The sequence below is a fragment of the Balaenoptera acutorostrata genome, chromosome 6 (genome assembly GCF_949987535.1).
Source record: "Balaenoptera acutorostrata chromosome 6, mBalAcu1.1, whole genome shotgun sequence".
Lineage (NCBI taxonomy): Eukaryota > Metazoa > Chordata > Mammalia > Artiodactyla > Balaenopteridae > Balaenoptera > Balaenoptera acutorostrata.
The window spans coordinates 2945550-2971459 of record NC_080069.1 but is presented as its reverse complement, the minus strand read 5'-3'; the positions used below and the strand labels follow the sequence as shown (position 1 = coordinate 2971459).

Here is a 25910-nt window from a genome sequence, read left to right as displayed (position 1 = left end):
ACAACAACAAAAAACTGAAGTGGATTGCATCAAGGATATTACATTTAATAAAAGATGAATTCGACAGCTCATCTGCAGTCCATCAGTGTAGCAACCACCTGGGACCAGCTCTGTCTGAAGCTGCCTCTGACTTTTGATCTGGCAACTTAGACAAAAATGGACCCTTCCCACCTCTCCCTGTCCTCTGGGTTTAACACAATCACCTGGGTTTCCCTAATTAGGTCCCTCACGATCAACAGTCCCTACAAGAAGTCCTTTCTGCCAGGACAGGCTAGGAACCTGAATGCCCTAGGGGCTCTGGGCCTTCTCAGTGCTGGTGCTACCCTCCAGGGATGGGCAGTGCCTTGTCAGGGGCTCATTCCTGATTGGTAGTGTTAATGGTTCCCACATCCAGAGCCTCATACTGCTTCAGTAGGAGTCTGGTTTCACCCCAGGACCTGGAATTCCAAGTGCATCCCGTCTTGTCTTTAATTTGCAGCAGCTCTCATAACAAATGCAGAAAGAGGTGTTTATTCCAGAGGCCAGATGTGACGTCTATTGTCTTGAAAGCATGAAAAAGATTGGAAATAAATATTCCTTTTAAAATCTTATCTTGGATCAGGAGCTTAAAGTTAGCTGAATCCTAGAATCAATCACTCTTAAGGAATACAGAGGAATTCTGATTCCATTTTCATTGTCTTTTATTAATCCATGTTTACTAACAGTCTAACCCTAAATAGTAATCCCAGTGACTTTTAGCTCTAAAAAAGATATTCGTTTGGTAGCTACTATTTTTGCAGTGTGTGTTTTCTCAGTCTGTACTGTGATTAGCATCCTTTTCTATTTTAGCGTTTTATTGAGTCTGAGAGCCTTCAACTATGCGATCTTAAACATTTCACTGATTTTACTTGTCAATTCCCCTGTTTTCATATAGAGAATTTTCCTTCAGAAGTCCACCAGCACCATCACCAACAAAAATACCTATTTTAAAGTATGGTGGTGATAATTGTATTACCCCAAATTTGGCAAAAAAAAAAAAATAATAATCCAAAGAAATATTATCTTTTCCCCTAGCAAGGTCAACAATCTTATACAAATCTATGGACACACTGTAGCTTAATTCTAGGCAGACTTTAGTTTGTCTTACTGACAAACTTTTATTAACAAAAAAGAATACCTTTCAAAGATACAAATCTCAAGAGGATCTTATTTAAGACCGACTCAGTGAAGTAAAACAAAAGCTTGGGTGGACAGAAATTGTGTGATTTCAAACCACTGAAGATGAATCAGTGCTGGGCAAGAAAAACGCGGTAGCGGAGGAACAGAAAGAGGAATCTTTTAAACAAATACAGACGAAGGAGCACCGGCCTTGCCCCAGTGAAGGCCTGGGGAGGAAGCAGACCTCCGCCGTGTCCGAGTCTGGGCCGGGGTCCACGTGCCCCCGGAGAAGCTCAGGCGGGTCAGCCCGCGGGATGCGCACGCGCGGACGGAGGGCACACCTGCCCGGCGGGCCGGGTGGGCGGGGCCTCGGCCGCGCGCTGGGTTCTGGGGGCGGGGCCTTCCCTATATTTGTGTGCGCCGGGGCGCGGAGAGGCGATTGGTCGCCCTTGAACCGGAAGCAGTCGGCGGCGCTCGGGCTCTCGGCGGGACGGGATTCTTCCAGCAGCGGCTACAGGATGGTGGGCGGCGGCGGGAAGCGCAGGCCCGGCGTGGAGGGGCCGCAGGTACCGCGCGGAGGGCCGAGGACGGCCGCGGGTCCGAGGGCGGCGCGGCGCGTTTGCCCCCAGCCGGAGCGGAGAGCGGCGCCTCGCGTCCCTGCGTCCCCCGGGGGCGGGCCCGGGGCGGGTTACAGCCCGCGGTTCCCCCGGGGCCGTGTTGGCGCAGTCAGGGGCCCTCACCCGGGGGGCGGGTTGACTCAGCCGGGTCCCCCCACACCACGCTCCCCCAGCCCTCTGGTCCGGCCGGCCCCGCCGAGTGTAGAAAGAGTCGCGGACGGCCCGGAAGGAGGGCGTCCCCGAAGGCGGGAGACGCGGCGGAGGGGTGGCCGGGCGCAGCGCCGAGCTCGGCCGCGGGGAGGCCGGGGTGGGGACGGAGGGGCGCTGACCACGGAGGGGCGTCGGCTCAGGCTTTCCTGCGACCTCACACGTCCTGTCACCACTGCAGGAGCAGCAGGGAGTCAGGCAGGAAAGAAGTAGAGGTTTCCAAAACTCCTTCTGGCTGCGCTGTCAGCTGGGTGGGGTGAGACGGTGCAGGAGGGCCGCGTTCTCTACCCCGGTCCCGCTCTCCAGGAACAAAAGGGTAAAGGATAAGGGCAGCCCCTGAAGGGCACAGCCGTCCTAAACTCTAGTTATTAGGGATTTGGGGATGCAGCTAGCGTGTGAGCTCAGGCAGGGGCAATGAACTACTTTGACAAGAGTGTTAGTCTTAGAAATAAAGCATCAAAAATTACGATGCGTCTACAGAGACTATGGCCAACAGTAATAGCCAGCATTTATGTATTCTGTGCTAGCACTGTTCTGTGTAGTTTTACAAATAATTTATTCCTTGTAACAACCCTATGATAGAGGTACTACATGGGCCTTTTTTTGTAGTTGAGAGAACGGCATAGAGAGGTTAGGTAACTTGCCCAAGGAGCTGGAAATGGGAAGAGTCAAGAATCAACCAGGGCAGCCTAACCATTATGCATCACTGCCTTTCAGCAAGGTAGATTTAAGGCTTTTCTTTCTAACATCTTAAGTTTGAGCCAGTCTTTGGAAGTCTCACCAAAGGGGGGCATACACACAGAGAGGAGGCTGGGTCAGGACGTGACATGCTCCTGCTGTTGTGTGTTTGCAGTTGGAGAGACAGCATGAAGTGGTTGGATCTGCTGGGGGGCCAGCCCACCTGGGGTTAAATGCCTGTTCTCCCACTTTCTAGTTAGGGGCCCAGGGGAAGTCACCGAACCTCAGTTTCCTTGTCTGTAGAATGTGGATAATAGAATCTAGCTCATAAGGAACTTCTGAGGACTAAATGAGTTAATCCATAGAAGGAGTTTAGCACAGTGGCTTGGCACCGTAGTAAGTGCATAACAAGTAGTTACTACTTATTGTTTTTACTGTTATGTTTATTACTGTTTGCTATTATCACCATCAATTTTTGGATCCATATTTGAACAGCCTTTTTGTTCAATTTAATTTTTTATGACCTCAGATAGACATGTTATAATCCTTGGTGTGATACACTGTTATTCTTGGTCATGGTCCTGTTTTACCTTATTTGTTTAATAACAGGACAAACACCTGTGAGGCCATTGCCCTGGCCAAGCACTGAAAGGCTGACCGTGGCTCTCCATCTTCACGTTGCTCACCTGTCCTTTCTGCCTGACTCCTTCCTGTCGACTCCATTCGGTGTAGCTATGATCCTGAACTGTTTGTTTTCCTCTGTCTTCTTTTTATGGCTTTATCACCCATGAGTTTATGCCTGAACAGTATTTTTTGAACTTCATAAAAAGGCTATCATGCTGCATATAATCTTCAGGGACTTTTTTCTTCATTCAGCATTATATTATTAAGATTGATCCGTACTGTGTGTGGCTCTATTTCCTTTTCACTAAGCGTAATATTCCATTGTTTGAAAATCCTGTAACCATTCTCCTGGCAATAGGCATTTTCATTTGTCCTGTTTTCCACTCGTAAAACAATGCCATCAAGAACATTCTTGTATATGTCATCTGGTTCATAAATACACTTTGCAGACTTTGAACGATACCCAAAATAACATCAATAAACTTGAGCCTGCTGGAAGAATGTACATATGAGAAACATCAGGTTAGAATTTCTCAGTCGTGACCCCTGTGGACATCGGGGCCAGATAGGTGTTTGTTAAGGGGCCTCTCCTGTGCACTGTAGGATGTTAGCAGCAGCCCTGGCCTCTGCCCACTGAACGCCAGCAGCACACACACTCACACCCAAGTTTGTACAACCGACAAGGTCTCCAGATACTGCTCAACGTGTCCCCTTGGGGGCAGAATACCTCCGGGTTGGGCAGCACTGATGTACTGGTAGATGGGAAGGAAGGGCAGGAAGGAAAGGATCCAGGTTCCCAGAAAGAACAACACGCACGGCCGCTCCCAAGACTGAAGATGCGTGCCCTCCAGCCAAGCGTTTTGTCTTTGTGGGAACAGGTCACAGATGTCATAAGCATCCTAAAGCCTAGCATACGTACAGAATGAACCTGTACTGCAGAGCTGGTGGGGCTGAGTTTTACAACCTGGTCTGGCCTTAAACGACCTTTTCTGAAAGCATTGTTTTAACCGGTAAATCCCCTTGCATCCAGTTATTTCTGTCAATTTGCTTCTGGTGTGGTCACTGAGTCTATTTAAAGGAAAGGCATGATGACATCCTGTTTACCAAGACAGGGCAAAACCTGCCATTTTCTTATTCCTCTTTTCCTGCTGTTTACCTTTTCTTTTATACTTTTTGGTTTTTTGTTTTCTGCATTTCCATTTTCTTAGGGAAATATGTTTAAAGAGTTGCTGTGTGTGTCCCTCTTGACACGTATGTATTATAAACTGTTCTTTCCTTTTTTTCCTCACCCAAAAGAATCCCCATATTTTACTCAAATACCATTTATAGAGTTTTAAAGGAAACACATAGAGTTGGGGAGAACAAAAATGAGCAATATAATTAAGCAGTCCAAGTTGCTGAAATTACTTTGGGAGAAACAAAGTTTTGTGTGCGGATTTTCAGTGTGAAAAAGCAGTCGCCGTGAAGAAGGGTAAATGCTGTGAAGCTGACGTGCCCAGTGACCTTCGAAAAGAAGTAGAAAGTCATTACAGGCTTTCTCTGCCTGAAGATTTCTATCACTTCTGGAGGTTCTGTGAAGGACTTGCTCCTGAACAGCCAGCTGGTGAGTTGCTCCAGAACCTTTGTCTGGCTTCTGCCAGTGGAAAAGACAGTAGGAAACTGGACCCAGGAGCTAAACAGTTCATGGAAAAGGAACTTTTCCAAAGGTGTTTCAAATGAGAGAAATAAAATGTTATACTAGCAAAGGTACATCATTCCACAACATGCTTTGATGAGAGTTTGAAAGAAAACAAGCACATACTTCTGTGTGTTCCAGGACTTTTAGTGTGACTTAGCAGTGCAGCTCCTAGGAACTTGTCTTAAGGGTTAGGTGAACCCAAACTACGTTAAATGATACTGAAACAGAAAGCAGAAAATGGCTTAAATGCTCATCAGTTACACATCTTTCAGTGGACATATATAGTTTTAAAAGAGTCAGGCAGAGTTTTTCTTCCTTTTTTAAAAAAAATTAATTAATTTATTTATTTTTGGCTGTGTTGGGTCTTCGTTTCTGCGCGAGGGCTTTCTCTAGTTGCGGCAAGCAGGGGCCACTCTTCATCGCGGTGCACGGGCCTCTCACTATCGCGGCCTCTCTTGTTGCAGAGCACAGGCTCCAGACGCGCAGGCTCAGTAATCGTGGCTCACGGGCCCAGTTGCTCCACGGCATGTGGGATCTTCCCGGACCAGGGCTCGAACCTGTGTCCCCTGCAGTGGCAGGCGGATTCTCAACCACTGCGCCACCAGGGAAGCCCTCAGGCAGAGTTTTAAGCGATGACAAAGTATCATGCCTGGAATATTTCAAACGAAAAAAGGAGAGTGTGTAGCATATGCTACCGTTAGTATTTTTAGGTCAAGAATACACACACAGATCCCTACATACTTCCTATGTGCGTATACTATCTCTGAAAAGGTACACTAAAAACTGATAATGTTGTAACAGTTACTTTTCATTGTTACCCCTTTGTACTGTTTAAATGTCTTCACATGAGGTGGGGGGAAGCAGCCCCAGAGACTGCTGACGAAAACGTGTACTGGGAGATAACTGAATTGTGGCAGTATATCAGAACACTGCAACTGTGCAGCAACTTCTCTAAAAGTACTCATGGATGTGTACAAACATGTGTTAGCAAAGGTCTTCACTGAAGCACTGTTTAGAATAAAAAAGAAACAGTAAATGCCTAGCAGTGGTAGAGTAGACATATTAAAGAAGCATTTAGTAGCACGGGAAACTATTCAGAAGATTTTAATGAGGACAGGATGAAGAACAAAAAAACACTACAAAACGGCATGATCTCACTTTAAAACATCTATATATTTATATCTGTTTGTAGAGGGGAGAAATTAAACTGTCCCCATGCCTTTTTTTCACATTGTTACCTCTTCCAAGAATTTTCTTCCTCTCTCCATCCTCACCTCCTTGCATATCCAGGTCCTGCCTGAAGTGCTTGCCTCCCTTTTAGAGAAGCACGAAGGCCCATCTGATGCTGTAAATGTGTACATTTGAACAGACTTGATGACTGATCTGTGGATGGAAAAAGAAGCTGGGCTCATCCAGGATTAGGGTGAGCCAGATGGATGGTCAAGGAGGCAACGAGTCGAGAGTGATAATTAGCTGAGGTGGAGGGAAGGGGAAGGAAATACTTTCATTAAACACATTTTTAGTTAAATTATTCGTCCTCATGTGCTGTCTGTTGCCTCTCCCTTGGTCTGGATGTGCTACAAATATTTGAGGCCGACAGCAACATAGTAATGAGACAAGGTAAAGGTTTGCAGCGCATAGGAACACAAAACAGTCTTGTTTTGGCCAAAATAAGAAACAGCAGGAATGTTTGAAATGTCATCAGTGGTGAAGTTAAGAGGAAATCCTAAATGTAAGTGCCACATCTTCATTGCTCTGATTTCTTTTCCATTGAGTATTTACAACTAACATCTTCACATGTAACTAAAGACTTCTTTCTTTTCCTTTAGAAGCTCTTTTTTAAGACAACTGCTTAGAAATATTTTCTGAATGAAAGGCAGTATTTCCTATCTGCCTCCAGAAAGGCACTGTCTAAATAAACATATTTAATTTATAGATTCGCTTTCTGCAAGCCTTGGACTTCGATTAGTGGGTCCTTATGATATCCTTGCCGGAAAACATAAAATGAAAAAGTCAGCAAGCTTGAATTTTAACCTTCACTGGAGATTTTACTATGATCCTCCTGAGTTCCAGACCATTATTATTGGAGATTGTAAAACTGAGTTCCACATGGGGTATTTCAGGTAAAGGGTCTTTTCTTCTCCTAAAATACAGCTACTGTCCCTGTAACGAGTGTAAGCAGATGTTCACTGGCTTCACCCAAGGTGAAGGACGTGTACCCTCTCCTGGTGGGTACACAGGCTGTCTGCCGTTCTAACCTACTAACCTAACCTGGGATGGGTGAACTCGTTAGGCTGAACCTCTCCAGCTTTTCCTCTGTAGTTATAAACTTTTTTTTTCCTTTTGAGTTCAGAAAAGCTCTTTTAGCCTAGAAAAGGTAATTTAGAGCAGCTGCTGTGACTTAAGTTGGCCCTGTGCTTCCAGGGGCCATAGAATTAAGAATGCGCTTTGGAGGCAGGCTGGTCCTCCTACTTATTACCTGGCTGACCCTGTGCCCGCCTTCTAGTGCCTGTGACTTTCTGCGACTCAGTTTCCTGTCCTGTGATCATTAGACACGCCTAACGGGAATGTTCGGAGGGTGGAATGATACATGCAGGAAGCTTGGGCTGTTAGAAGTAGAGCTGGGGGTGGGGGGCGGCTCCTCCACTGGGAGCGGTGCTGTCGCTGACAGCGAGGCGGGGCGGGGCCAGGAGGACGCGGAGGAGGGGTGCGGGGGTGCCGGGGAGCCGTGGCCGCGCGGGGCTGGGAGCTGGGGCACCTGGGTCTGCTGGCTTCCTGCCGCCTCACCAGGGCCTCGGCCGCCTCGCTTCGTCTCTCTGTCGGTTTCCTCAGTCGTAGAGTGAGGGGATTTGGTTATAGATGGGAACCCGCTCCTTTCACTGCCAATGTTTTATGATCCTTTCTGCCCTGTTTCTTTTGGTTTTTCCACCTTTCTTTTTTTCACAGACTGTTAAACTGGGGTAGAGATGATTGTGTATAATTTCGCCTCCTTTTGACAAGCTTTATTCCCTCTTTCTTTGTATTCAGGTATAAAAATAACTAGGTCCTAAGAATCTTAATTTTAGGTTCTGTTATTTATATAAATAAGATTTGTCATAGATATTCCTAAGAAACCTAGAGCTTAAACCTGGCAAATTCATTGGCAATTTTTTAAAACATGCAGATATAATTTGTTGTTTATAGACCTAAAAGTCTACTTTTCTGATAATACAAATTACGGGCAGCTAAATTTTTAATATCTTTTGCTTAAACAGGGATTCTCCTGATGAACTTCCTGTATTTGTCGGTACAAATGAAGCAAAGAAAAATTGTATAATTGTTCAAAATGGAGATAATGTGTTTGCTGCAGTCAAGTAAGAAAATGTTTTATTTCAGTATGTCTCCTATTTATATTGGTTTACAATTTTTGTACTGTATCAGTCCGTCTTTGAGGGCAAATGAGGTAACCAAAAATTTCTAGATACCTGGAGATCATTTACATGACTTTTGCAGGCATCTTATCCACACTTCAACTTTTCGCCAAACAACAGACCTCTTTTATAACTAATTATTTAATAAAAACACTACTTAATCTTGACCTTGTTTGTCCCATGGCAAACTCAGAAGATTTTTTAGGCATCTTAGGTCGAACACAGCCTCGAAGAGTCCGTTCCGAGAACCCGTGGTCTGTGGTTGGGACGGAAGGTTGAGCGCGGTGAAGCCACGGTGGGTACATCGCAGGGGCGCCCCCGGAGCGCCGGCTGCGGCCGCACGAGTGCGCCGGGACCGCGTCGTCTGCCGGGACCTGGCCGGTGAGGGGGGCCTGCCCGCCGCCCCTCCCGCCGGGAGGCGGAGACCTCTGCGTGCGCGGGTGGGGCCGGAGCTGGACCTCCCCACCCCCCCCACCCCACCCCGAGGTCAGGGCCCCGCGTCTGCAGCCGGCTGGGGCATCGGCCCCGCCCGCAGCGCGAGCTGAAGCGCGGGGCGGGTGGGGCGGCAGCGCCGGGGCGGCTCAGAGCCCAGCCAGGGAGCCGCCGCGCTGCGCGGACACAGACACCGTCCGGAGCCGCCGCAGCAGCTGGGCCGTGGACACGCTAATAAAGTGAAGACAGCACCTTCATCACCTTGGGCGAAATAAGTAGACCATGTTTTGCGTGACCTCTTTACCCTTTTTTTTTTTTAATTACTTGATTGATTTATTTGTTTTTGGCTGCGTTGGGTCTTCCTTGCTGCACGCAGGCTTTCTCCAGTTGTGTCAAGCGGGGGCTACTCTTCACTGCGGTGGCTTCTCTTGTTGCGGAGCACGGGCTCTAGGTGTGCAGGCTTCAGTAGTTGTGGCTCACGGGCTCTAGAGTGCAGGCTCAGTAGTTGTGGCGTGCGGGCTTAAGTAGTTGTGGCACACGGGCTTAAGTAGTTGTGGCTTGCGGGCTCTAGAGCACAGGCTCAGTAGTTGTGGCATGCAGGCTTCAGTAGTTGTGGCTCGTGGGCTCTAGAGCGCAGGCTCAGTAGTTGTGGCTCACGGGCTTAGTTGCTCTGCGGCATGTGGGATCTTCCCAGACCAGGGCTTGAACCCGTGTCCCCTGCACTGGCAGGTGGATTCTTAACCACTGCGCCACCAGGGAAGTCCCTACCCTACTTTTTAAAAAGACTTTCATTCCCTGTGATTTAATAGCACAAATTTGCAGTAAACAGAACTGAAACTAAGTAGATGAGTGCACCTGCTGGGCTGCTGTGTGCATGCTGGTGTATCTAAAGGGCGTGGGAGATGTCCCAGAAAGGCTCTTTTTTCTCTTCTGATAACTGAAATTTATAGAAAACGTTGCTTGCTGTTTATAATTTATACTTCTTTACCCCCTTCAGATTTATTGTTGAATTTAAATTGGTGCTGTCTTTATTGGAAACAACTATAGTTATTTCCTTATTGTCTGTCTCTTGCACTAATGTGTAAGTTCATGAGGGCAGAGGCTTTTTCTTGTGCACAGCACCTGCCTTGTAGATGCTCAGTGAATCATTCCACAAACACTCTGACAGCAAAAACAACTAAGTTTTCATTAGTCCTAGTGGTCTTACAAAAAAAAAAAAAAGAAAGATACAGTTGTTACCAAAAATAATGCAAGATCGTTCTGGTATTTTTTTAGCTTATTGGAGAATACAGAAAAGGAAATAGAAAACAAAAATACATTGGTGATTTATAACTTAGGTGAAGACCAGCAAGTGAGTATATTTGAGTACCTAATGCTATTTCACACAAAAAATGTTTTGCACCTCCAATAATTTATCTCAAACATAAAGGTAAAAAGGTTATAATACTTTCAAGTGTTACAGTATATATAGTATACTTTTTTGAGACTTTACTTAAATCAGCTAATCGAAACAATTTCTATATCAGCCTCAGTAATGTCTTTTAAGGCAGACCGTTTGTTATACACAGATTATTTTTATGCCCAGGGAAACTAGTTCTCTTTGTGTAAGATTTAATAGTAGCCAAAGAAATGCAAATTCAGCTAGCAGAGATGAGTAAAGATTAAAGAATGGTAATACCCAAGGATGGTTAGGGTAGAAGAAACCTTTCTGACATGTGTTAATTGGTAAGACGTTTGTGGAAAGCAGTTGGAATAAGGTTGTTTAAATATTTTTTCAAAGATTTCTTAACAGATAATGAACATTGCCAGCTAATATGCTATACCTTAAATCAGTGATTCCATTTCTAGCTATTTATCTGAAGAAATTTTGGATGGGTACACATAAATATCTGTGTATATTTCAGATTATTTATAAAAAGGAAAAATTAGAAAAAACATACATATCCAGCAGTTAGAGAAAATTAGGTAACTAAATAGAAAATGTCCATAAAGTGTAACAGCAGGATATTGATCTGTTGTTTTGGGAAGGAGTTGATACATTGTGTGAAGAGGTCAAATAACAGAACAGTGTGGAACGGTTCCCTTTTCACATCCTCTAATGCACATGGAGAGAAACCTAGATAGATTGAAAGTTTTAAAATACTTACCTTTGGACAACAAAATTAGGAATGATTTTCTTTTTATTCTGTTCTTTTCCCTAAAATAATTGTAGCAATAGTTTGGACCTCACATACCTCCTAAAAGGTCTCAGGGGTCCTGGGGTCCACAGACCACTGTTTGACCACTGCTGTTTAGTTAATGGTTTCAAACCTGACTACACATGGAAGGCTCCCCGGCCTGTGGTTAAGAGCTTCACCTCAGCTCCACTTCTGCATGTCTACAGCAGGACTCGGGAACGTTCGTTAAAAATACATGTTCCAGGCGTATCTAAGTGTGGATATACTTAGAAATCTCAAACCTGTACGTCTATAATTCTAATTCTTAAGTTTAAAAAATTCATTTCAAATGAACGTTGTAAGTGAATGAACCTTCATTTTAACGAACATTTAATGAACGCTTCCTTTGTACGGGCCCAAAGACCATTTAAAACACTTGGTGCGTAGTACAAGAGTACGTGTAGGCAGGATATCAGCGCTTGGGTCGAGACGCGCTGCTAAATAGTCTCTTTTCCTCTTGTCTGCACCCCCCAGTATTCTCTGCCACCCTGCGTTGCTGTCCTGGGCACTTTCAACCAGGAACCAGGAGGTTCTGACGTGTAGTCTCGTTTAAAACCATTAACAGCAGCTATCAAACAGTGGGGTGTGGCCCCCCAGGGGTGCCTGCCACTTCCCAGGAGGCCTGTGAGCTGCGAACTCCGGGTGATGACAGAGTCGTTCTCACACCAGCAGCACCAAGGTGGAGGCGGGAAGCCCTGCTGGCGCTGCGACGGGGTCGGGGCAGTGGGCCTGGTGGGCTGTCACAGCTGGGACGGGACGCGGGTGTCACTGCGGAGGTCCGTGATGACACAGTAAAGGCGGATCGGATCCCTGCCGCTGGGCACGTGTCTTCTTAACGTCCTGTGTGACGGGAGGGGAGGTACGGAAAAGGCACTTCCGCACGCTTAGGTGTTAGGGTTTGTCTCGAGGAAAAAGGTGTTGTGAGGCCGAGTTGTGAGCCCAGCTTTCTTCCACTTTGCTGGAGAGAGACTGGCAGACACTGGCTACTGACAGGGGTGTTTGGCCGGCGTTGTCTCAAACGAACTGGTGAAAACAGCTGACTGTGTTTGTTGCCAGTGTTAAAATTTAAGATTTCAAAAGCAAACATTAGAATTGGGGAGAGTTGTGACCACCCTTGTGAGCTTGACAGCTTCTCACTTCCTGAAGACTTCAGTAACGAGGTTGGTGGTACTATTAACGAATGTGGTTTTTTCGTATTGTGATAGAATGGAGTAAATCAGATACAGTGAAAGGGGTCAGTCTTTGGGAGATCTGCATAACTTAGTGAGCCAGTGTTTTCTGCATGACCCAGACTGCAGGACTCACTCAAGGCTCACAGTCTCCCATTAGGTTTAATGGGACAGCACAGAACGTTCTGGCTGTTTCCGTGTGCACACTGCAGCAGAGTATTGGAGAGTAGGTTTGAACCTGAGAGACAAAAGCTTAATAAACTGGAATGGAAGTGGTCCTATAATGTGGTAAGGATGAGAAGACCAGTACCGAGGGCTGTCAGGAGAGGTGGACGTCTTCTGAGAGTGTGTTTCCCGTGGGCCTGATGAAGGCGAGAGCCTCCCGGGAGGAAGGGTGCTGTGGACAGAGAACAGCACAGTGAGGACAGCAGCCCTGGGGCCCTGGCATCGCCGGTGTGCTTCGTATGGTTGTCGTAGACAGAGCCTCTTGATATGCGGCTGGTGAGGTTGAAGGTGAGGTTTACTGTGACGCTGTGCTGTAATCATGAGACCGTGATTTTGGTGGTCTTAGCTTCTGTGGCACTTTAATCCACGCACACTAATTCTGTCAACTTGGGTAAGTTGATTATCCTCTGTGCCTCAGTTTCCTGATCTGTAAAATGGGGATCAGAATAGCACCCACAGCACCCAGCCCATAGCAAACTGCTGAACGTTAGTGGTGGGCAGGAGCGGGTTTCCTCCTGGGAGCCTGGTAGTGGCTGCAGGAAGGGGACCAACTGTGTCCAGCTGGGCACTGTTTCCAGCTCTTCCTTTCACTCTTGCTCTGATGGCAAAAGTCTTTTTTTTTTAAAATTTTTATTGGAGTATAGTTGATTTACAATGTTGTGTTAGTTTCAGGTGTACAGCAAAGTGAATCAGTTACACATATACATATATCCGCTCCTTTGTAGATTCTTCTCCCATATAGGCCATTACAGAGTACTGAGTAGAGTTCCCTGTGCTATACAGTAGGGCCTTATTAGATATCTATTTTGTATATAGTAGTGTGTATATGTCAGTCCCAATTTCCCAATTTATCCCTCCCCCTTACCCCCTGGTAACCATAAGTTTGTTTTCTACATCTAACTCTGTTCCTGTTTTGTAGATAGATTCATTTGTACCTTTTTAGATTCCACATATAAGTGATATATGATATTTGTCTTTCTCTATCTGACTTAGTTCACTCAGTATGACAATCTCTAGGTCCATCCATGTGCTGCAAATGGCATTATTTCGTTCTTTTATAGCTGAGTAATATTCTTTAGCCATTCCTGTGTCAGTGGACTTTTAGGTTGCTTCCACATCCTGGCTATTGTAAATAGTGCTGCAGTGAACATAAGGGTGCACGTATCTTTTCGAATTAGGGTTTTCTCCAGACATATGCCCAGGAGTGGGATTGATGGATCATCTCGTAACCCTAATTTTAGTTTTTAAAGGAACCTCCATGCTGTTTTCCATAGTGGCTGTACCAGTTTGCATTCCCACCAACAGTGTAAGAGGGTTCCCTTTTCTCCACACCCTCTGCAGCATTCTTAACATAAAATTATTTCCGTAACTGGCAATAATATATTGTACTATTCACATACCTTTAAAAAATATTTTGAATTGTGCTTTTGTATCAGCTTATAAAATAGTTTTGCTTTCCTTTTATATTTTTTAAATTTATCTTAATGCACATTTGAAGGTAACATTGAAAAGAATCTGCTGATGCTTAAGTATTCTAAACGTCCTCTGGCTCTTTAAAAGTAGAAAATCCTTTTTGGTGTCTCCACACTCTTTTCTTCTGTTACGTCAGACTTCTCCAAGGCGGTTCGCCGGATCTTAGCATCAAGCGATGGACAGGAACTTAGCTTAACCTCATTTTGTTAATACTGTATGTCTTTGTTGTAGACATTCCAGAGATAATACAGACAAATCTTGTTTGCTGTTTCTGTGACTGGCAGCTGTTTATTAATAGTGCTTTTCTCTTGCTTGAAGAACCTGTTCGGGATTTTGGGGGGCTCTGGTGGTGGTTCTGCAGTCTTTCCCTTGCATGGAGTTTGATGTCTGTCCCCGTAACTTCCCAAGGTCTGTGTGCTTAGTATAGTGGCCTGCATACTAATGAGGGCTTTTACTTCTTTTTCAGATTATTTTTGATGAAAAAACTTAAAGAAGTAACAGATAAAAAGAAAACTAGTCTCTTGAAAACCATAGATGAGAAACTCACAGAAACAGCCAGAGAACTGGGGTTCTCACTGGAACAGAGAACCGTGAAGATGAAACAGAGAGATAAGAAAGTATGATTTACGTCTGTTAGTCTCTGACTCTTTTGCTGTTTTAATAGGGGGTTTTCCTCTCTTGATTCCTTCCCACCTGCACCTTCTCTCCATCTCTCGCTGCCCTGTCCTGGGGAGAGCTGGACGCTGCCCTCGCGGGGCTCCCTCGGAGGCTGTCCAGGATCTGGCCTGGGAGGTCCTGCAGGTTGTCGGCCTGGCTGGGTCACGTGATGCAGTGCCCTTGCCGCGGGTGCAGAACTTAGCCAGGCCTTCTCGCTCGTTAATCTTGATTTACCAGTTTCTCCTGTAGAAGAAGACTGAAAGTGGCTTTGTACGTAGTAATATTTGCTTAAATTTCTTTTTTTTTTTTTAAATTATTTATTTATTTATTGATGACTGACTGACTGACTGACTGACTGTGTTGGGTCTTCGTTTCTGTGCGAGGGCTTTCTCTAGTTGCGGCGAGCGGGGGCCACTCTTCATCGCGGTGCGCGGGCCTCTCACTATCGCAGCCTCTCTTGTTGCGGAGCACAGGCTCCAGACGCGCAGGCTCAGTAGTTGTGGCTCATGGGCTTAGCGGCTCTGCGGCATGTGGGATCTTCCCAGACCAGGGCTCGAACCCGTGTCCCCTGCATTGGCAGGCAGACTCTCAAGCACTGCGCCACCAGGGAAGCCCCGTTGAATTTCTTTTTTAATGGCTACGGTCTGTTGACTTCGTGCCAGGTGTTTTGGGGGTAGATGTGCAAAGGTCTGCCTTACGGTGCCTTACAGTTACAGCCCCTCAGGCAGCTGGCGTTTGAGAGCCGTGTGCACTGAGGTGTGTGAACTTCTCCAGGAAATGGTGCGCGAGGCGGCCCCTCTCCTTGCCTTAGGAGCCCAGCGCCCAGCGCTTCCCTCGGTGCCTGCAGTGTGAGTGGTTTTGTGAACAGCAAATAGTTCTGGGTTTTGGATCCTTTGGGTTTTTCACTTGTAAGTAAATAGAGGCGCTAGAAGAATTCTGCCCCGGGGTGAATGAGAATCGTGTAGGAGTCTGTCCTCATCACCCTGGGGAAGGCGGGCATCCATCACCGGAGTCAGGGCCGCCGGCCTCTCGGCAGTGTCTCCTGTGTGTGGCCGCTTCGTCTGCACGTTCCAGGCCAAGTAAAGTGCTAGTTAACCCGGAGTAAACGAGTGCTGGCAGCTAAGTACGTCAGCTTACTTAGGTATTGAAAATCCTACTTCAGTGCTTTTTCTGATCTCGACTCAGCTGCAGGGGTGATGTTCTGATAAGCTTTGGTCACTGAATCGCAGTCTGATCAACTCTTTCCTTAGTCCTTGAGATCAGAAGCAGTTTCTAAAAATGTTCATTTGAATGAAACTCCTTGCAATGGGGCATTTTTCATTTGCTCCAAGATTTCATATTGCCATTTCAGCTTTCTAGTTTTCATAGGGAGCCTCTCCCACCTTATAGGGTAGGAAGGGGAGCATTTCTCACCCCGTTGTGACGTATCCTAACTTGTCTTGACTAAAGACTAAGCTTCTCTGAGCAGAACAGCTGCCAGCAGCACATTCTGTCATCAACAGTAATTTCAGATGAGATTTCATTAGTCCTTCCCCATAACTACAAATTAGATAGGAGTCTAATCTAATCTGAGTCTTAATCTAAATTTATTAGATTAAGTTTCATAGGAATGTTTGTCCTGGCCCCCTCCCCCCATGAGGTTTCTTTTTAGTGTTTGTTCTTATAAAAATAGCTGGTAAACACAAATTCAAAGAAAACAAATTTCTAAGACAACCATGATTTTATCTTCCCAAAGACAACATGTGGTGATAATGCTTCCAGATCCTTTTCTATTATGTTTATTGTTATTGTGAGATCTTCATGGAATAGATATTTTTCTAGTCCTGAAAAAACTCAGCCCCACCAGTATATGTGAGTTAGTGACTTGGTCCTTACGTGTGAAAGTAGCACGTGCATTCTAGGATAGTGGAGCTCTCCACGGCACACTGGGAATGTGTGTGTTTATACCAGCCGTGCCTTATAGTGCTTCGGCCCCAAGTCCTCGTGAGCTGCTCATTCCACCCCTGCGACAGGCAGGCAAGCACAGTAGGTTTGCAGAGGCTTTGCTCCTCGTGCAGAATTTTACATGACAGATCTGAGACCTAAGCTCACATCTTTCATAGCTAGCATTCCTTTCACCCGATCTGACTCACTGGCTATGTGCCACTTTACCTTTTCTAATACCTAGATGGCACTTTTAAAATCGACATTGAGTTAATGTTGCTGTAAAATGAGGGTCCATCATTCTATCCACCTCTGGTTCTGATGCCTCACAACATCACCCACCCTTGTGCAGGGTTTTCCTAAACTGGTAATCTGATTCTTCGTAATAAAATTAGGGTTCTGATGCTTTACTAATGACTGATACCTCTTTATGGACAATTAGTACAGTTTCTCATCAGTGAAAATGCGTACACGGCATGGTTTTGTCGGGTGTCGGCCTGAGTCGGGCAGAAGACAGTCACGCCGTCACTCTGCCCTTTTGCGTTCATCGTCAGCACTGCTTTGTGAACACACTGTGGTCATCACTCCACGTGCTGCATGGCAGCTCTGCCTCATAAGGGCGCTGCGCTTATGTTCAGGGCTTAGGCTGCTGAAAACTCCACACGTGCAGACAGCCTGCCATAAGTAACTGTTCATACCTTTACTTGCACACTTACCTGATTATTTCCTTAGAAGAAATTCCTAGATGTAGTATTGCCAGGTCCAAAGTGGTTTTTAAAAGAAATCTATACAGGTATAAAAAAAAAGAAAAGTGTGTGTGTGTGTGTGTGTGTGTGTTTTCTCTGTTTGCAGAACCCCCCCAGGAGTTAGACTCCTTCGCACCCCACCTGCAGGGCTGTGCGCCCCCTTTCCTGGGCCCTCGCCGGTGCTGGTCTTAACAGTCCCTTTGGTCTTTCCATCCTGAAAAGTATAAAATGATCGACCATTGTTTTCATCAGCATTTCTCTGATTGTAAAGGACATTAAATCGTTTTCATTTCTCCCCTGGCCATTTATATTTCTTCTGTGAACTGCTTGAACTTTGCCCCTTTTCCTGTCAGGTTAGAATTACTTGTGTTTTCATTTGGGTGTTAAGTCTTTTCCATTATTTTTAAGACATGCTTTATAGTTTAAAGACACTCATCTTTATTAACTTTGTTGTTATATGTATATATTGCAGATGTTTTTCATCATTTAATTTGTGTTAATTTTGTTCTTGGTTTTTACTTGATTTAAAAAATTTTTTTTTATCTTTGGCTGCATTGGGTCTTTGTTGCTGTGCATGGGCTTTCTCCAGTTGCGGCGAGCGGGGGCTACTCTTAGTTGTGGTGCGCGGGCTTCTCATTGTGGTGGCTTCTCTTGTTGCGGAGCACAGGCTCTAGGCCTGCGGGCTTCAGTAGTTGCAGCAAGCGGGCTCAGTAGTTGTGGCTCACGGGCTCTAGAGTGCAGGCTCAGTAGTTGTGGCGCACGGGCTTAGTTGCTCTGCGACATGTGGGATCTTCCCAGGCCAGGGCTCGAACCCTTGTCCCCCGCATTGTGAGGCGGATTCTTAACCACTGCGCCACCAGGGAAGTCTGATTTTTTTTTTTTTTTTTAATGTAGTCAAGTCTATAAGTCTTTTCCTTCTCCAACCCAAAATCATATAAAATATTTGCCTTTTCTTCTAGTAGTTTTATGGTTTTATTTTTACATTTAATCCTGAAATCCAACTGCAAGTTATTTTGGTATCAGGAGTAAGATACAACATAACTGTGACTTCATTTGTTTTTTCCCAAGGGGTGAGCAGTTGTCTTGGGACTTGTTTGGAATAACCTGTCCCCTGTGTTGCTTAATGAAAGACAGTGAAAGCAGCGAGAGGGTGGAGAGCTGGTACAGAGACTTGGGGGCGAGGACCTTAAAACTGAGAGCGTCCTTCCCTCGGGAATGTCACTGGACTGCACAGAGAGATACTGGAAGCAGATGTTTTGTTCAGGAAAGACCTAAGAAAGAATGCCACTAGTGTAAGAGGAAAACGCAGACTGGAAGGGTTATGATGGGGGTTGTGTTTGGACCTCTGTTTGTCTTTGAAAATTAACACTTGAGAAAAGCTCACCGGTTTATGCTGTTTGCCTCCATGAAGGGCACCACAAAACTAGAAACTGCCCTACTTTGGGGAAGTTTGCTGACGAGCCTGAATTTTCCAGGTAGAAATGGGGGACCTGAATTTCACAAGATGGAAAGGAGTTCTGCCCTCCATGTCTTCCTGCTGACAAAAACCATACCTTCTCCTGCAGGGCCCAGTCCCTCAGGCTCTCTGCCTAGAAGATCCCGTGGCCATGGATGGAACTGACACCGCGCCCTGCTCCCCGTAGTGGGACGCACGGCGCGGACTTCCAGACAGCTGACACAGTTAATAAAAGCCGGCTGTTTCGCTGTTGTAGTTACTTCAAGTGCTTGACTTCTGGCTAATTTTAAAGGAAAGAAATAATATTAAACTTATGCCCTGGGGTCCAAATTTACTGAAATAAAAGGGCATTGAATGTTGCGTTTTGGCAGAAGTCTTGAGGGTTTGTGTGTGTGCTTTGTTTTGGGGGTTTTTTTCCCCCTGTTGTTTTCGTCTATTTACGGTGACTAAATTTGGTTTTTTTGTTTTGTTTTTTCCTTTTATTAGGTCGTGACAAAGACCTTTCACGGGGCAGGCTTGGTTGTCCCAGTAGACAAAAATGATGTGGGATACAGAGAGCTCCCTGAAACGGATGGTAACGTATTTCTCACATGAACATGTGCATGTGTGTTAATGTATGCGGAGAAAGGTTTCGTTACGTTGAGAAGTAGGTGAGGACATGTGCCTTTTGGGGGACAGTCACCTCCCCTTAGTGAAGAAGGGCTCAGGCTCTACGGTCAGTGAAGCCTGAACTGAAGCTGAGTTTCCTGCTGTGTTGCCTTAGCAAGTTATTGAACTACCCTGAACCGTGGTCTTCTTCATCCGCCACAGGGTTAGTAATGGTGAATACCCTCCGTAGGGGTGTTTGGGGTGTAACCGAGCACGTAAGGGCTTAGCACACTGCTTGCCTGATAGCGCTCAAAACAGAGTATTTTTACAAGTTTAAAGAATGTGAACCTCTGGTCTAGGTGACTTTTTCTGAACTATTTCAGAACCTTTGACATCGTAGCGAACAACGTACAGTATAGTAATTAGTGAGACAGCACGCGTTTGTGTAGTGCTTTGTGAGCAGTCTTTCATCTGTAAGTAAGTCTGTTTAGCTTTTAGAAGCCAGTGCTGAGTTACTTCATCTGTAAGGATAAAAACTACACAAAATCGAATTAATCGCCACGTTGAAAAAAGAGGATGAAGTCGCTTCGCGGCGCCCCTGCCCCCCCCCGCCTGAGCACCCCCGAGGGCACCACCTTCTCGTCACCCTGCTCGCTTGGGGGCAGCGGGGTGAGGGGCACTCAGCGAGAGGAAATCGGAGGCGCCCCTGCGCAGCACGTGACGTGCAGGCCCTCCCTCGTTCACAACAGAGCTGTGGCCCTGGCTGCCCTCCGCCTGGAGGACTCCCAGGGAGAAGCGCTGCACGTGGGCCCCGCGGGGGAGGAGCTGAACTTGTAGTCTGGCTTGGTTTTAACTCACTTCGATGTAAAAACTGCAGCAGCGTTAAGTTTTTCCTACATTGACCGTATGTAGAAATGATACTGTTTCGGATATGTTGGGTTAGACAGCTTAAAACTACTTTCACGTTTTTGTTTTGGTATGATGCCAAGGTGGGTGACACACGCAGCCTGCTGCACACGCGCTGCACATGCTGGACCTTCCTGGACCTCCTCCCTGAGGCTGGAGGGGAGAGGGGTTCTGTCCTGGGGGCGGGGGGCAAACCCTGGTCTTCGCCGCCTCCCTGTGAGCCAGTCCACCCTGCGCTTTAGCAGCAGCTTTACTATCCTTTTGGGGAGACGGAGGGCATTTGTTACAGCAATCACGGTGGGTGTTAAATTGCAGTGCCCTGGGTTTTATGTCCAGGGTCACTTTTATCTACTTGTACTTTTTTCTAACATTCTAGCATTAGATCCTTCCGTGGTTTAATTATTTTTGAATGAGAAGTGGTAGCAGACATAGTTAAGGATCTAGTGTCTCACTGTTGTTTGCCAGGAGGTGTAAGTGGCTGGTGGTCTGTGGACGGGTGACAGCGCTCAGTGGGTCACAGTGAAGTCTGCTCCTGACCAGTTTCCCCCGAGGCTCTCTACACATAACACTGTAACGGGGCCCGGGGGGTACCATTTATTGAGCACTGGATCGTGTTGTGATTGACGCTGTCGGGGAATGTGTACACAGTGTTAACTTAATCCGCACCCAGGCCTTCACAGCGGGTCTTATTCTCACATCTGGGAGGTGGGGACCTGAGATGTGGCTCTGACTGTCGCGTGATCGCCGAGCTGGCGGCCTGACTCCCCTGTGCTGCAGCCTGTGGCTCTGTGTCCGTGTGCCGGGGGTGGTGGCAGCGGGAGCAGAGCAGCAGCAGGTACTGAAGCGTAGTGATGGTGAAGGCTGCCTATACAGTCTCGCAGTTCGGGTTCTGTGAGGTGACGCGCTGCAGAATGTTGCCGGGGGAAGAACATGTCTGTCCTCCACTAAACGTCACTGCTGTCTGCCCAGTGCAGTACTGCCTGCCACGGGGCGGGGGCCAGAGCGCAGCCCGTGACCTCACGCGCAGGGTGTGTGCCGGGAGCTCGCGTTCCGAGGTCAAGCCCTGGCAGCCGCTCACCGCTGTCGCCAGCCTGTGTTTGAGGTTAGTGTCAGTAGGTGTGTAACATCAGTCCCTCGTGCACGAGACTCGGCACCGCGAGTTCCAGGCGTGACCGTTCATGTCGTAACCGAACCTCGTCCCCGCCAGCAGGGCAGCCCCGTGTCCAGGAACGTGTCTTGTGGCTCCGAGTGAGTGACAGCCCGCCTGCATTGTCGGATTTTCCCAGTTTGTCAGAAAGGAAGTCTAATTAGGCATCGTTCGGTGCCTTCCCTCTCACGGGCCTCGTGGGAGCTGACGCACCCTGGCATCCAAAAGCAGGGAGAAAAACGTTGAAAGTCCAGATAGAAATGTTAAACCACTCGCTTTTTTTTATTTAGATAAATGTTTGTTAGCAATTTTCTCTGTTCTCACCTCAGATTACACTTTGGCCGTAGCTGCACTTCCCCCACTTTGGTAAAAGTACTGGTAAAGGTTTAATTCTACAGTGATTTCTTGTCTCTTGTATGTCTCTTTCTGGGTTTTGTTTTGTTTTGTTAAGTAAGGTAGGAGGGGGCAAAACGAGCAAACTTTACTCTCTGTCTGGATTTGTTTTAATCCCACTCCTAGTGTGGATGAGCCCAGGGGTGGGCTGCACGTGTCCTCCGTCTCCATATTGTTTTTGTTTTTTCCAGCCATTTAAAAATGGAAAAACACTCTTAGCTTGAGGGCAGTTAAAAACAGGTGGGTCAGGTTTGGCCGTAGTCTGTGGACCCTGGACTAGCCCAGGAGAACCTCTGGAAGCTGCTGTGATTGCTGATTGCAGCTAGCGTCATCAGAAAACGGTCCCACTGTGCTAATACAGGAAGTCTGTTTTGTTAAGTAAGCCATTTTCATGCTTGAATCTTAAGTAGAAAACCCATAGAACGGCCGTTGTAAATTATAGTGCCAACCAAGGAGGCATCCGGTGCACTAGGACAGAGTCACGAGGAAGCGGCCAGGTCACCGTCTGCGCCACCGTGGTCACAGGTAACCTTGTGTCCTTGGTCTTTCAGCCAGTCTCTGGAGAATCTGCAGGACGATCGTGGAGGCCCCCAGTGATGCTGAGAGACTCAAAGCTTTTGCTCCTGTTCAGGAAATGATGACTTACGTGCAGTTTGCTAATGACGAGTGCGATTATGGGATGGGGCTGGAGCTGGGGATGGACCTCTTCTGCCACGGTTCCCACGTGAGTGAGCACACCCTGCCCCCTCCTCCCTCCCCTCCGCCCTTCCCCACATACACACTCCTGCTCATTGCCGTCCCCACGTCCAGCACGCGCAGGGTATGGATTCAGCTTGAATTTCAAAATGAACATTTTGAAATGATTTTTAAGCAGATGTTGTGAGCATATTTTTTATTTGAAGTTCATCTTGTACTCTGGCTGAGGTGAATGACCCGGATGTTTTGCCCAAGTGACTTATTAGCTACGTATATGGCTGTGCCCTTCACTGGGTGTGGACACGCCTTCCTGGCTCCGCCTCACTTTCCGTGGGGGGTTGGTTCTTGTGCGTGAATTCCTGGATGAAGAGGAAATGCTGGCTGTAAATTACTTGAAATTCTTGACGATAGAGAGGCTGTTTCACCATGACCTCCCTGCTCATCACGTAGGAGAAACGTACGAGGCAGTTGCAGGAGGCCGCTGAGCCGTGGCTGGCTGGGGGTCGGGCAGGCTCCCGGCTGCCCCGGCCTGAGTCCCGTCTCCCCGGGAGTAGCCGTGTGAGCGTGGGCCGTGCTCCCCGCACCTCTGCGCCACCCGGGGCCCTCCCAGGCCGTCTGCCCGCTATGGAGACCACCTAATTCTCCCTTTACCTACGGTGTCACCTGGGGCACAGAAAGAGCCCTGGGTGCTCAGGGCCACACGGGCAGGCGGCTCCTGCGTCAGCCTGTACCCCAGAAGCTGACTGTGCAGGCTGTGAAGTGCAGGGTCACCTGGAGACGCTGCGGGGCTGGAGCAGCGCCCCGCCAGCGTCAGGGTGCCCCGGGCGCCCCCGACCCCCCGGGCCTCACCGAGTTCCCTTCCCACTGGGGCCTGAGCATTTGCGTGTCTGATCGACAGTTACTGGGTCAGGCTGACGCCGCTGTCAGGAGAGTCGTCTTTGGGGACTCTGTCTTCCTCGTGTAGGGCTGGTTGGTTGGTTGTTAGCAGTAAAAATAATCAGAATGGTTAACAGCCAGAGTCAGTCGGTGACCGGTCAGAATAGTGCTTGACCAGCTTCACAGAAACTCGGTTGTCTTGAGAATCCAGCAGCATCTGAGAAGACAAGGGACGGTGAGGCAGGCAGCAGGCGCCAACGGCGGCTGCCCTCCCTTGTCCTCGGAGCGCGTCTGGGCCCTTGACAGACGGAGGCAGCGACCTCAGGGGCGGAGGCTGACATGGGGCCCACGTGGGGAGAGAAGGAACCGAAGACACGGAGTCCTCAGTGCGATGTGAAAACTCACATTCAGCTCCTTATTCTGACAGCGTCAGCTGACGGAAGTGATGATTGAAGTCTTAACTGGTGGGGACACGCCGCCGAGAAGGAAAAGGCATCTGAGCGTACTGGGGGCAAAAGGGGGTGAATAAATCGTATCTGAGGGAATAAGGATGCTTACAGTTTTTACCTGCTTTTCTTCTGAGTTTCCTTCAAGAAGTGCCCTTCGTCCTGAAGAGCTGCACGACTGCCCCAGGGACGGTGTCAGGCGCAGTCTCAGAACTCACTGTTCTCACGCAGACGAAACCCAGCATGTGGGGAGTGGGCTTTGTCAACAACTGCTTTTTCTGTATATTACCTGCTGCGTCCGCTGGTTAATGTCATCTTCTTTTGCTTTTCAGTATTTTCATAAAGTTGCTGGCCAGCTTTTACCTCTTGCATATAATCTGTTGAAGAGGAATCTCTTTGCAGAAATTATTGAAGCTCACCTGGCGGACAGAAGCAGAGAGGACGTGGACCAGCTTGCAGCATGAGTGGGAGGTGCCTTTCTTTCGCATACAGTATTTCAGAGCTTCAGTATGAAACGTGATGTTTTGTTTTTTAAGGAGTACAGAAAATAAATGGACAGAAGCATTTGCTAAAAACTTTTCTGAAGCTCTCGTGGCTGGTTTTCTTTCTTTCACGTGCACTCAGATCATCTGCATGGTGATGCCCTCATCACGTGTGAAGAGGGGATGCAGCCACTGTGGTCCTCTCCGACGTCATCATAGGATGTCACGCCTGACACCTGTAGACGAGCACGCAGTCCTCTCCTCCCAGGAGTGAGTCCTGCTTCAGCGTGTAACACGTGGGCAGCGAGCAGCGTGTCTCTGGGACTTGAGTTGACCAGCGCTGCAGCTGTAAGCACTGGGCTTGTGGGCAGCAGGGGGGGCACAGGGCAGCAGACTCAGGACCCGCCCCAGGTCCTCCACAGCTGCATCTGAACAGCACCTGCAGGCACTCCGGGCCTCGCCCTGCGAGCGTCCACTCACTGTTAGGTCCATTCCTTCCAGCAGCACTCCCCGGGCTCAGTCTGTACCTCCCAATCGATACAGCATTAGGATGTCGACACAGTATGTAGTCAGTATACCATTCAAGTTTTCCATTGGGTTTCCAGTACAGTGTGTGGGCAGCTGTGTTTGACCAGCTTCAGATCCTTCTTCAACCTGACAAGATGTCCTTCACCTTAAAACCTCAGCGCTCACAGTGAAACACAAAACAGCAAACTGGATTGGGCCAAAGGGCCCCTTAGTGAGGTTTCCCTCGTGAGGTTCAAGGTGGAAAAGCCCACAGGTCGCCTGGCTCACCCCCCATCTTGCAGGACTGACTGGACCTGCCCACAGAACTCCCAAAAGTTAACTGTGTCAGCCGCCTCCTTAGAGCCCACCTGAGACCCGGACTCTTCGTGGCAGGAGGGCGAGGAGACAGGCAGGAGTTTGACGGGGGCAGGACTCACTCCCTGGTGAGGCTGTGGGCTTTAAGGTCCCTCAGTAGCACAAACCCTTGAACACACACGTTATCTGTTAACCACAGTGGCCCGCACTCAGCACCAGGGGAACGGTCTGGGGAACTGCTTGGTGAGATGCCCAGAAGTTGGGGAGCCCCGACTTCTGGGGTCACTAGTCCCCGCTGCCGCAGCCCACGTGCGGCAGCCGTCCTCCTGCCCGCGGCCGTGCTGCCGCTGTGGGCAGCTAAGACTCAGCTGATAGCGCCTCCCCCTCCCTTTCACTCCCGTCCAGGAACGTCCACATCCCGACAGCAGGGCTCCCGTTCTAAGAACGGACACAGTTCCGTTACGTGAGGCCCTGCCTGCAGCTACCTGGGCCCATCTGAACGCTGAGCTGCTTTATGTTAAAACGTGACAGTAACAATTAGCTCGCTCACACATGCTTTGATTCAGGAAAAACCAGATCACGTTTGGTCTTAACATAACCTTTTAAGAAGCTCTTGAGGGCTTCCCTGGTGGCGCAGTGGTTGAGAATCTGCCTGCCAATGCAGGGGACACGGGTTCGAGCCCTGGTCTGGGAAGATCCCACATGCCGCGGAGCAACTGGGCCCGTGAGCCACAATTACTGAGCCTGCGCGTCTGGAGCCTGTGCTCCGCAACAGGAGAGGCCGCGATAGTGAGAGGCACGCGCACCGCGATGAAGAGTGGCCCCCACTTGCCACAACTAGACAAAGCCCTCGCACAGAAACGAAGACCCAACACAGCCAAAAATAAATAAATAATAAAATAAAAA

At 47.9% G+C, this 25910-nt stretch overlaps 1 protein-coding gene across 1 annotated transcript; it reads left to right on the top strand.

The window, feature by feature from the left end:
- The first annotated feature begins 1585 nt into the window (after positions 1–1585).
- LOC103018913 (histone PARylation factor 1) lies at positions 1586–24279 on the top strand. The gene is made up of 8 exons (XM_007192671.2): positions 1586–1703; positions 4707–4866; positions 6878–7064; positions 8196–8294; positions 14333–14483; positions 19135–19222; positions 22234–22406; positions 24033–24279. Exons 1-8 carry the CDS (start codon positions 1656–1658, stop codon positions 24162–24164), a joined length of 1038 nt encoding a protein of 345 aa, XP_007192733.2. The 5' UTR covers positions 1586–1655; the 3' UTR covers positions 24165–24279.
- Positions 24280–25910: the final 1631 nt, after the last annotated feature.